Here is a 13,475-nt window from a genome sequence, read left to right on the forward strand (position 1 = left end):
TATATTAATGGAAGTATTTTTTTAATAGCCTCCCATTTTATGTTCCCTCATTTGTTCCCTCATTTGTTCCCTCATTTGTTCCCTCATTTGTTCCCTCATTTGTTCCCTCATTTGTTCCCTCATTTTCTTTTTTTTTTTTGCTTTTTATATGAATTAAAAATGTATTTAATTTTCATCAAGCAATAATTTTGTTTTTAAATATAAATTAGCAAAATGAAGGATGATGAAGTGAGGCATTATAATAAAAATCTCATTTTTTTAAAAACGAAAATAATAATTCTCTTAAACATTGGAAACGAGATAAAAAAAAATGTAAGAGAGCACAATGCCTATATATATAAAGTAGTATTATATATAAATAGTGTTATATATAAATAGTATTATATATAAAGTAGTGTTATATATAAAGTAGTGTTATATATAAATAGTATTATATATTTATAAAATAGTATTAATATTTATTTACGTGCAAGATTGCGAAATATATATTTCAAATAAGTTTTCTCAGGTTGTGAAAAATATATTAATTTTAAGTTATAAATGAAATTATTTGCAAAATTTCAAAAAATCCGATAAAAGAGAAATTGTTAAATGTACAAAATAATAATAAAATAAATGACTGAATGTATAAATATATTTTGTTGAAACTTAAAAATAACGATAAAAAAAAAGAAAAAAAGTTAAAGCTAATAAAAAGTGGAAAAGCCGAGTAACTAATAAATCTCACCCACATAATATATACATATATACATATATATATTTATATATACATATATACATATATATATTTATGTATATATTTTTATTAAAAGTGTGATATGAAAATAATAAAAATCAAATCCACAAGTACTCATAGAATATACATAATTAAATGACGTTATAATTATATATATACTTTATCATTTAAAAATTTTTAAAATTAAATAAAGAAGAAATATAGTTTGGTGTGTTTTTCATGTGCATATATATTCATTTAAAAAAAAAATACACTACTCCCATACGATATCCAAATATACTGAGCTTATTGCGAAAGCGCAACGTGATAAGGGAATAATTGTCCCCAACATTTTACAAAAATTTCAAAATTTGGGAAAAAAAAGGGGAAACAAAAAGGGGAAGCACAACGCCACTCGAAATAATTGCATATACATATATATTTTTTTTTTTTTTTTTTTTTTTTTTGGTTGGTGTGTAAATATATCATACAAATTTAAGAGGCAGTGTAGTAAAAAAGTGTAGTAAAAAAGTGTAGTAAAAAAGTGTAGTAAAAAAGTGTAGTAAAATGGAGGAAGAAAATATTAAAATAAAGGTAAAGAGTATAGATAACCAAGAATGTGAATTTTGTGTAAAAAAAAACACAACTGCAGAAGAATTAAAGAATATGATATCAGAAAAAAAAAATGTAGATGTAAATGATATAAGATTAATATATCAAGGTCAATGCTTATCGAATACAAAAACAATAGCTGAATATAATATCCAAAACGATCATATAATTCATGTAGTAATAAGAAAAAAAGAAAATATAAATAATAGTACATATGAAAAAAATAATAAATTCAAAAATATAGATCATGATAGTAATAATAATAATAATAACTATGCTAGTAGTACCACACCCATTAATGACCCTCTACAATATGGTTTTGCATCCAGCATAAATTTTAATACTACAGATAGCAATAGTAATAATAATAGTAGCAATAATAATAATAGTAATAGTAGCAATAATAATAGTAGCAATAATAATAGTAGACCATTTGGTAACACAAATATACCTACAGCTAATATTGGAGGTGCAACACCTCTTTATTTTACACACATGAGATTAACAAGAAATGATAATTTAGAAAATGATCTAATGAGTCAAACTAACATGTGTTCATTATTAAATGATATCATGAGTCAAGTAAATATAAACCCGAACTTTATTTATGGCGCAGCAGCATCAGCAGTTAATTCTGTTGGATCTGGAGAAAACTTTTTTACTGCCAATCTTAGACCTAATGATGCGAATATCAATATTAACGAATTTCGAGCTAGTAAAGAAAAAGACCAAAATTGTGCAAATGTTGGTAACAAACAAAAGGACATGGATAAAGATGAGATTGAAAAAGAGAATGAAAATGTAAGTAGCGAGATAAATTGTAATGATGTGAAAACGGGGGGCGAAAAAGGAGCCAGTAATGATAATAATGATAATAATGATGATAATGGCAGTGGCAATAATAATGATGCTAATGGCAATGGCAATGGCAATGGCAATAATAAACACTCGAGAGAAGGAAGAAATAAAGGGAAAAGAAATAATAGTAGCAGCAGCAGTAGTAGTAGTGAGAATAGCAGTTATGAATATAATAAAAATAAGAAAGAAAGTGATGAAGAAAAAAAAAAAAAATTAAAAAAAAAATTAAAAAAAAAATATATGGAAAAAATAAGAAATAAATATAGTGAGAATATTAATGATATATATAGTTCTTCTTACAGTAGCGATTATGAATCATCTTATTCAGAAATTTCTGATAGAAAAGAAAGAGAACTAGATGATGAAAAGAAAAAAAGACACAAAAATAAAATTTTAGAAAAATTGAGAAAAAAAAAAGAAAAAAAAAAAAAAAAATATTATTATTCTACTAATTCATCATCAGATTATGATAAAAAAAATGAAAAGAAAAAAAAAAAACTAAGAAATAAAGGCAAATTTATGTTTGACCCAAATCTTTTATATAACCCAAATTATATGCGTAACATATATAGAGGTATGTGCAATCCTGTACAATATAATACTCCCTATATAACAGATATTAACAAAGGAAATTATTTAAGACAAAATACAAAATTCAATCACATTTTTAACAATAATAATAATAATAATAGTAGTAGTGTTCTCCGAAATGTTCCTTATCCATATATGAATGAAAATGATATTAATAAGTCAATGTTTTATTATGATCAAAAATATGGAAATATAAGTGAAAATGAAAATTATATAAATTTTAAAGAAGATATACCATATGAATATGAAAACATGAAAAGATTTGTAAATAAAAAAATTTATAAAAGAGAAGAATTAAATAATAATGACAAAAAAAGAATGATAAATATGAATAAAAACATTTCAGATGCAAATAATAATAATAATAATGAGGTTCTTTTTGGAAGTAACTTTTGTAATAAGACAGAAAATAGAAATATAAATGATGCACAAAATTTTATCAAAAATTCAAACGAGGGTTTTACGGGAGGAATGTTAAGCGGTATAGCTGCACAAAATAGTAACAACACAGCTACTACCACTAATAATAGTGGAAATAATGGAAATAATGGAAATAATGGCAACAATAATGGCAATGGTGGCAACAATAACAGAAGCAGTTATGCAAATATAATACCTTTTAGCGATATCGAAGTCGTTAGAAATAATTCAATCGGATCAAATTCAAGAAGTGCATTAAGCCAAGAGGAAGAAGAATTATCTGAAAATAATTTAATAGATGAACAGATGAGATCTATTCAAATGGCTAGTAATAATAGAAGACATTTAAGAAGCACATCAAAATTGTTAAATGATGAAAATGATTTTGAATATAAAAATATCGAATTAAATATTCCATGGAGAATAATGGATCAATTATTAGTTTTATTAGAAGAAGAGACAGGATATAAAAGACCTAATTTATCATCATATATTAATTCTTATTACAATACTAATTCGATTTATGTATTCTTTAATTTATTTGTTCATATTAATAATATAATAAATAGTATTATAATTCAATTTAATCATTCAAATTTTTTAAATAATGATATATCTATGTCATCTTTTTCAAGAATAAGTATAATTTTATCTTTAGCTTCTGTTATTCTATCAAGATTATCTAACTTTTTTTTTGTATTCTATGATAATTTTTATTACAATAATTATGGAAGAAGTTATAGATATTCAGAACCAATTAATCATGAGCATTTAAGAGAGTTAAGAAATTTATATTATTCTACTAATAGAAATTATAACATTCGTAATTCAAATATTTCTAATTTGAATTATGATCAAAATAACCATTTTAATAATTATAGAACACATCCAAATAAAACAAATTTACAACAAGAATTTGAAGATTATTATAAAAATTATTTAAATGGTATTGATATAGATGTAAATAATAATGTTTTATTACGAAGAGATCATCCAAATTTTAAGACAAAAAATTTCGATGATAATATTAATAATTATAAATTTAAAAATGAACATAAATTATCAAATAATTTTATAGATTCAAAAAAAAATAAATATAATAATAATAAATCTACTGATTTAAAAAGTCGTTTAAAAACAGATAGAGATTGGAATACAAATAATCCTTTTTCCACACTTCAAAATTATAACAAAAATCATAACCCTCTTTTATATATAAGTAAGACAAAAAAAAAAAAAAATAAAAAAAATGCAGAAAAACAAAAAAAAAATGACAAAGATATTAGCAAAAACCCTAGTATATGCAGTTCTAAAAATAGTCACAATGATAGTAGCAAACTTGGCAATAATAGTAGTAGCCAATTTGGCAACAATAATAATGAACCTGAAATTAAAACTTTTCCTGAACCCAATGTTGCAGATTCTACTACTCAAAATACAAAAGATAAAGGAAATTTTATGATGGATATTTTTAAAAATATCTTGAAAAATGAATCCGAAGAAAAAACAACAAAAAATAATATTAATGATAAAAATTGTTTGAAAATTAATGAAAAAACAAATAATACTGTTCCTAACACAGCTTTAGTATGTTATGATAATAATATGGATGATATGTATGGAACTTCTGATGAGGAAAAAGAACAAACAAATAAAAATATCAATAATGAATACAAAATAACGGAACAAAAAGATTCTACTAATAATCCTTTATCTTTTGAACAAAATGAAAACATACAAAAAAATGATGGCAAATCAAATGATGGCAAATCAAATGATGGTAAATCAAATGATGAAAAACACAATAGTAGTAATGTAGATACTCAAAAAAATGACAAGGCAGTAGTTAATAATTTACCGATCCCAAATATTAATTTTGCAAATATTTTAAATGACGTTCAAAATCAGCTAGCTACTCATAAGGCACCAGAGGCACCTCACCGCGATAAGGTATTCCATTTCGTCCCAATTTCGTCTCCATCTTGTCCCAATTTCGTCTCCATCTCGCTTACATCTCATTCCCATCTCATTTTTCCCCACTTTTTCCCATTTTTTCAAACAGTTTGACGGAGTACCCGATAAAGTCAAAGAAAGATATGCAAACTGGACAGAAAATAGCCAAATATTTTCTGGACAAGTAAGAAAAAAAAACCCAAAATAAAAAACTCAAAATAAAAAACTCAAAATAAAAAACCCAAAATAAAAAACTTAAATATGCTAGGCATAAAAATATATTTTATCACATAAACATATTACTATTTTTTAATGTTTAGATGATAAAAATATGCAGAAACAAAAGACCACTAAGTTATGTATACCTCGGTGAAAATTCACTAAACGACGATATTTCCTACAACAACCCATTACCTTTTTTGTAATAAATATGAAAAGAATAATAAAGCCTCTAAAAGTGTTCACACATCATATTGCTTCACATATACATATACATATACTTATATTATTATTATCACTGCTACTTTGATAGGTGGAAAAAAAACATGAGCAACATAAATGCCAGCTTTGACCTAGAAATCCCAGATGTAAGAATTGATATAAAAAATAGATTCTAGTTTTTATTGATCTATACTAAACATATTTTTATTTTTTTATTTAAACAGGAATTGGTGGAAGCATTTGATATGCACATTTTGGAACATGTGAAAAAATCAATTAAAAATAACGAGGACTATAAATTAGAAAAATTTAAATATCCAAGTAAGAAATAAAACATTAGGAATAAACTCGCTACCTTATACTTCCACGCTTTATTTTGGCCTACATTTTTTCCTTTTTTTTTCCTTTTTTTTCAGACCTTTCAAAATGCGAAGAGCTTTTTGAGGAAGCTGACAAAAATTAGCAACCCCTTATTTCATATGTAAATTAAATATGTATAACAAAAGCTAGAATAATTTTTTTTTAATTTTCAACATGATTATATTTATTTTATCGAAAACATATACATCAAAGTTTGCATATTAATTTTGCTACTATTGCATAAATATGGTTTCATTTTATTTATATGTTGTGTGCATTGTTAAATGAAAACAAATCTTATACATTTGTTAAAAAGGTATATAATAAGCTATACAATAAGCATATCATAAGATATAATGTGCTAGTTCAAATATTACACTGAATTTATTATAACTAATTTTATGCGAGAAAAAAAATGATATAAACTATGTATATTTATATTTATTTCAAAATAGTAGACTATAAATGTTATAACACTTTTAGGGGGAACACAAACAAATAAACATGGGTAGATTAAAATAATTCAAGTTATGCAAATTTATTATTTAAATTTTTTTGTTAAAACATGCGAAAAATAAAAAATAAAAAATAAAAAATAATATAATTTAAGTTGGTTAAAACATGCATATATATGTTGAGAAAATAATATATTTTTTATAATCATTATATAAGCAAAAAATGTATATAATTTTATTTGTCTGTATAAATTTTAAAACATATATTTATATCTTATGTGTTTTTTTTTGTATATTATGCATTTTGAGACCATCGTGACAATAACCAAATAAGCAAATAAATAAATAAATAAATAAATAAATATATATATATATATATATATATATATATAAACAAATTAGTTAACCCTTTTTCATATTATATATATATATTGATGGAATATGTAAAATATATGGTTACTATAATATGCAGGGAATAAATATATGAATTAAATTTTTTTGTTATATTTTGTAAGTCAAGAAAAAGGATAAAAAACGTGTTACATTGTAAGTTAATTTTGATCATAAAAAAAAAAAAAATGTAATGATAGATTGAAAAAAAAATATGTATACAAAGATACATACAAACTGGATATACTTATAAAAGAAAACACCTATATATATATTTTATTAGCATGCAAATAAAAAGCCTAGGTAATTTAAAAGAGCTAAAGAAAAAATAAGCATTCACACTACATTATATAATAAATTATAAAAAATAAAACAAACCATTCCTCATATTATATATGTAAATTAATGTATGCATATATATTGTCATTTACGTATTTAAATAAGGGTTGAGAAATCGAAACAAATCAACGTGAAAAAATATATATGTAGAAATAAAAAAAAATATATTATACGCATATAATATTTACATAATAATATTTACATATATACATAATAATATTTACATACATACATAATAATATTTACATACATACATAATAATATTTACATACATACATATATAAATACAATTTAACTCTTCATTTTTTATATTCCAATGTTGTTTTTTAACAAATAGAGAAAAAAAAATATTTTAATTTGAGTATACTTTTTATAAAAAAATATCATATTGTTATTCAAATATATATAGTTAAATTTGCATTTTTTTTTATAATTTTTGATGATAATTATTTTTGAACATTGTATTAACATAAATAATAAAGTAGTTGTTTATAAGCTATATAAAAATTATTTAACGCCTATTTTACCTACATATATATATATATATATATGCATGATATATACATACATTAGTATAACAAAATTAATAAATGCCCTTGTACGAAAAATATTTAAAAAATATTTAAAAAATATATAAAAACTAATTATTTAAATATAATTATATTTATTATATTTGGAATTTACAAGGATTCTCCCATTTTTTATTTATAAAAAAAATAGGAATTTTATTTTGTGTGACAAAATAAATTTTTTATTTCAAGCCGAAATATATACCGAAAAGGCGTTTTTGGCTGTTTCACACTGGAGTACATACATATAATATGTCCTTATAAATTGTTTCTCAAATTCATAATTTAAACTATATACAGCATACGAAGTTATTAAGTAAATAACGTAAATAAGCTATAGTGATAAATAAATAAACATTATTTAAAAAAAAAAAAAAAAAAAAATGGACCAATTAAAAATAAAAAGAGGAAATTTTTTATTTACTTCGGAATCCGTTAATGAAGGACACCCAGATAAAGTTTGTGATCAAATATCTGATGCAATTTTAGATGCATGTTTAAAAGAGGATCCTGAAAGCAAAGTTGCTTGTGAAGTATGTGCAAAGAAAAATTTTATTTTTATTTTTGGAGAAATAACAACAAAAGCAAAGGTAAATTATGACCAAGTCACAAGAAATGTTTTAAAACATATAGGATATGATGATGAAAAAAAAGGTTTAGATTATAAAAATGCTGAAATAAAGGTATTTATTGATGAGCAATCCCCAGATATAGCACAATGTGTACATGAAAATAAACAACCTGAATTAATTGGTGCTGGAGATCAAGGTATAATGTTTGGGTATGCCACAGATGAAACTGAAAATTATATGCCTCTAACACACCATTATGCAACTTTATTAGGAAAAAGATTAACAGAAGTTCGAAAATTAGGAATATTACCGTATTTAGGACCTGATGGAAAAACACAAATAACTATAGAATATAAAAATAAAGCTAGTGGTGTTTATCATATGGAACCAATACGTGTACATACAGTTTTAATATCTACACAACACTCTGAAAATGTCAAATATGAACAATTAAAATCAGATTTAATGGAAAATGTTGTTAAATATGTTATTCCAGAAAAATTATTAGATAAAGATACTTTATATTATTTAAACCCATCAGGAAAGTTTGTACTTGGAGGACCAGCAGCAGATGCTGGATTGACTGGAAGAAAAATTATTTGCGACACTTATGGTGGATGGGGAGCACATGGTGGAGGTGCTTTTTCAGGAAAAGATGCATCAAAAGTTGATCGTTCAGCAGCTTATTATTTACGTTATATTGCTAAATCACTAGTTGCTAATAAATTTTGTAGAAGGGTTTTAGTACAAGCTTCTTATTCTATTGGTATTGCAAATCCAGTATCATTAAATGTCAATTCATATGGTACAGTTAGCACTGGATATACTGATTATGATTTAGAACAAATAATTCTAAGAAATTTTGATCTTAGACCTGGATTTATTATTGATGAATTAAAATTAAAGGAACCCATTTTTTCCAAAACATCAGCTTATGGACATTTTGGAAGAGACGATAAATCATTTACTTGGGAAAAAGTAAAAGATTTAACTCACGAAAAAAATGTTTTAAAAAATTAATTGAATTCATGAAAAAAAAGTGGCTAATTTTTTGGAAATGATAAGCGAAACAATTTTTTTGAGGATATATATGTGCTCACCATATTTCAAAGAGGAAATAATTAAAAAGCCGAAATAAAAATATTTAAATTGAGCTAATTAAAATAATTAAAAAATAATAACAGTTTCGTAATATAATTAAAACAACGTTATGTTTTTTTGTATGCATGTTTTATTTTTTTTTTTATTATTTTTATAAAAAATATAAGGGTATGCATTTTACGACCGTATTATACTTTTAAAACGCTATACCACCATTATTTTGAAATTTGTAAAAATTAAACATTTTCTATATTTTGTGCATATTTATATAAATCATAATAATAATTTAAATATGTATTGTGTTTATTATTTTAATCTATCTCAATTATGAATTCATAAATGATTAAATAAATATGTAGAAATTATATTTTTAGCAATGAGCACAAAAAGTTATGTTCTTATTGCATGGAATTATATATTAATAAATATATAAACTTATTATTTATATATTGTTGTATTTAAAAAAACAATTTTAACAAATTCCATCTTTTGTTGTGTGTAAGACGCTATGATCTTATATAGGCACATATATACAAGCATTTGAAAAAACGCACTTAAAAAATTATAGAAATATAGTGGATAAAAATATGATTAAATAGGAATAAGGCTATGTTAATTATATATTCAAATATGTTATATGCATATGGATATATTTTTGTATATTTTTTGTGGGACATTGAATTGTGTGTACATACGGGGAGCTATATATCTCCATTTTACAAATATTAAAGACAATTTTTCTTTTATTATTACATGATAAATTTACGGAAAAAATAAAAATTACAATGAAACATAGATTGAGAAAAACAATTATTTTTGGTTTTAAAAATATTTATTTCTTGTATTTTTGTTGTATGTTTGCGTGTGATCATATTTTTTTTTTTTTTTTTTTTTAAATTGTCTATAAAAAAATATTTTGGCTAGCTCAAAAAAGGGAGAAACTCATTCAATAATCTAAAACATTTAAAGTCTTAAAATATTTAAAAATCATGATAATAAAGTTTTTAATTATATTTTCTTTCCTGCATTTTATTAGTTGTGAAAAATTTAATGGAATCCACGATCCTGCCAATAGCAGATTTTTGCAAAGCAAAATAAATGTCCTTACATGGCTAACTAATGTGTAAAAAAAATAAAAAAATAAATAAAAAAAAACACATTAATTTTTAAATAACAAATTATTGACATTCCCTGATTTATAATAATATTTTTTAAAAGAGAGAATATAAATATATTTCCTGTTATTTATACATTTTTTATTAATACTCCATTAGACAAACTGGTGTCATTTGGGCACCTCATTATGTCTATATTTGTATAACCTTAAATGATGAACTCAAAATAGCATAACAAATAGCATAATAAAATAGCATAATAAATGGCATAATAATATAACACAAATTTGATAAAATGAAAAAATAATTTAGCTATCATAATTTTTTACTCTCAGGATATATCCATCTGAAACCCCAAAATATTTCAAAAAATACTTGGATTATAGTAAAAATTAAAATAAATAAATATTAGCAATCATATTAAAATATGCATAAAATATATATATGTACATGATCATAACATAGTTCACTTTAGCATTATTTTATTATTTGCTTAAAATTTTTGTATATTTTTTTTTAAATTAATAGAGGGGTAATTAAATAACAACAAATATAAAATCTATGTCTTAAAAATAAAAATAATATATGCCCATATATACATATGTGGAATATTTATCTTCTATTTTTGATATATGAAAGTTGTCGAGAATATTTCTTAAAACCATCATATGACCCAATAGATTTAAGTAATAATAAAAATAATTTATTTCAACTCTTCTTGATTTCAAGCAAATATATATATATAGGTATTTTTTTGTATTTATATTATACAATGTTATAGATAAACAATGGTTACAAACAAATAATTGGAAAGCTAACAATGAAGATGCAATCATAGAATATTCAGGAAAGGAAAGTTGTAGAGAATCAGTAAGAATTTATTAAAAGAATGTGTGATGCATTAGTTACATATATATAAGTATACACAAAATATATTCACAAATTACAATTTGAATAAAAAATAAAAAATTCCAATCATGCTTTATATAACAATTTTTAATACATTTGTAGAATCATCCCTTTCCATTTGGATGGTTAGACAATAGGTTATATAAAATTATGATATTTTGATATATAAAACTATGATATTTGATATATAAAATTAACTTTTTTAACAATTTGTGCATACAATTTTTACGCATAATTAATAATTATATAGAATGACTACTAGGACATCTTTAATAAAAAGAGATTTTTTTTGCAAGGTAATTAGCAATATGCTCCAAAATATAAAAACAAAAAAAATAATTAAAATTTTTTATTATTTTATTAATATATATATTTATTTTTATCCTTTTTCAGAAAACTATAGCTCAATTAGAAGTTCAGATAAACGATGCAAAATCATGTGGATTTATTTTTCGAATAATTGGAGAAAGAAATTATTGGGGATTAATAATTGACAAAAAAATATTAAAACTAATACAAGTTAAAGATGGAGAGTTAATAATTTTAAAGGGTATAAGAAATTGTATATTTCAAAATGTTTCATATTACATTTAACTTATTGTCTATATATATATATATATATATATATATTATGATGTGTCAGAATTATTTTGATCATTTTTTTAATAATAGTTAATCTTATATATATTAAATAAACAATTTTTATATAAAATTTATGCATATTTATATTTATCTTTTTATTCTTACAAAAATACAATGATCCCATTGTAGAATTCAAAGAACTCAAAATCCAGAATACCAAATGGTATGTTTTATTTGTACAAGAAATTATTACTGATATAAAAGTTAAGGCAGGAGAGTATGGAAATATTTCTATTGATTATCTTCGAAAAAATGATGATGAATTAGAAGATGATAAAAACAAACAGGTACAAAAAAATATATAAAACTTGACATTCTCCAATTATATAGCTACTTAATTTGTGTGTGTTTCAATTTTACTACACATTTATTTGAGCCAGTTTGTTAAATGAGCATATGATGTATGATGTTGAATATGATGTACGATGTATGATTACGATGTATGATTACGATGTATGATGTATGGGTGGACAGGTTTAATGCACTTTTGTGTGTGTGTATAGCATATCATATATTTCCCATTTTTACGATTTTTATTTTTACGGTTTTTATTTTGGCTTACTTAGGGAGCAGTGGGTTTATTCGCAAATGAAGGAAATTGCAAATTTCGAAACATAGTAAGGGTTCTTGATATATATCAAAGAGGTGTTTTTTTTTTTATTCATTTAATTCTTTAAATAGATAATGAATTATGCATATTATTTTTGTAGATATTTCGAGGTAAGAAATGGAGTACTGAATATGAAAAATTAAAATTTTCAAAAGGAGATTTATTATATGACCTCGAAGAAATTGAAGCTTTGTATGAAAATACTAAAGGTAGTTATACTTGTTTATTTTTTTATCCATATATTTACATAAATAAATTAAAAAATAATAATTTCCTTTTTTATTTCTTTATACTTATTTTAACATGAAAAAGGTTGTATAATTATTATTACATTGGTTATAGTTTTTTATTTATTTAGCTAGATTTTTTTTTTTTTTTTTTTTTTTTTTTTTGTTAAGAAATAATAAACTCTCGAATTCGCTTTTTACAGATTGGTGTCCTATGGCTTCTTTATGTTCTAACAATAAATATGAATGAGAGATTATTCAATATAATAGAACATATTAGAACATCGATTTATGAGATTAGCAATTTTCCCTAAACTTATTTACATCCAGAAGCTGATGTAATAAATGCTATCATAACATTTATGTGGATATACAGTAATTTTATCATGCTCTATGTTTTTAACTTTTTTTAATTTTTTTACCTTGTTATTTTTATAACTTATACAAATCAAGTATATATGTAAAAGTGTAATAAATTCTATCACTATTTTATATTTATTATTTTTATTTTTTTTTTTAAATGTGATATATTTGGAAATATGTGTGTCGAGTGTGAAAAGTAAAATGCTATATATCGAATATGTATACTGTTTTAA

The 13,475-nt window shown here is 22.7% G+C and overlaps 3 protein-coding genes across 3 annotated transcripts; all 3 read left to right on the plus strand.

The window, feature by feature from the left end:
• Positions 1–1,282: 1,282 nt before the first annotated feature.
• Positions 1,283–6,053, plus strand: PY17X_0826300 (ubiquitin-like protein, putative; the record flags this gene model as incomplete). The annotated part of the gene is made up of 6 exons (XM_022955751.1): positions 1,283–5,146; positions 5,259–5,333; positions 5,470–5,570; positions 5,682–5,736; positions 5,815–5,911; positions 6,007–6,053. The coding sequence occupies 6 exons, from the start codon at positions 1,283–1,285 to the stop codon at positions 6,051–6,053; spliced, it is 4,239 nt and encodes a 1,412-aa protein (XP_022811987.1).
• Positions 6,054–8,086: 2,033 nt separating this feature from the next.
• PY17X_0826400 (S-adenosylmethionine synthetase, putative) lies at positions 8,087–9,295 on the plus strand (the record flags this gene model as incomplete). Its single annotated transcript, XM_721766.1, has 1 exon — positions 8,087–9,295. The coding sequence occupies one exon, from the start codon at positions 8,087–8,089 to the stop codon at positions 9,293–9,295; it is 1,209 nt and encodes a 402-aa protein (XP_726859.1).
• Positions 9,296–10,365: 1,070 nt separating this feature from the next.
• PY17X_0826500 (conserved protein, unknown function) lies at positions 10,366–13,129 on the plus strand (the record flags this gene model as incomplete). Its single annotated transcript, XM_022955752.1, has 12 exons — positions 10,366–10,499; positions 10,827–10,876; positions 11,020–11,023; positions 11,131–11,177; positions 11,273–11,361; positions 11,503–11,537; positions 11,651–11,696; positions 11,794–11,950; positions 12,172–12,329; positions 12,609–12,659; positions 12,753–12,861; positions 13,083–13,129. 12 exons carry the CDS (start codon positions 10,366–10,368, stop codon positions 13,127–13,129), a joined length of 927 nt encoding a protein of 308 aa, XP_022811988.1.
• Between the last annotated feature and the right edge of the window lie 346 nt (positions 13,130–13,475).

The sequence above is a fragment of the Plasmodium yoelii genome (assembly GCF_900002385.2).
Source record: "Plasmodium yoelii strain 17X genome assembly, chromosome: 8".
Taxonomy (NCBI): Eukaryota; Apicomplexa; class Aconoidasida; order Haemosporida; family Plasmodiidae; genus Plasmodium; species Plasmodium yoelii.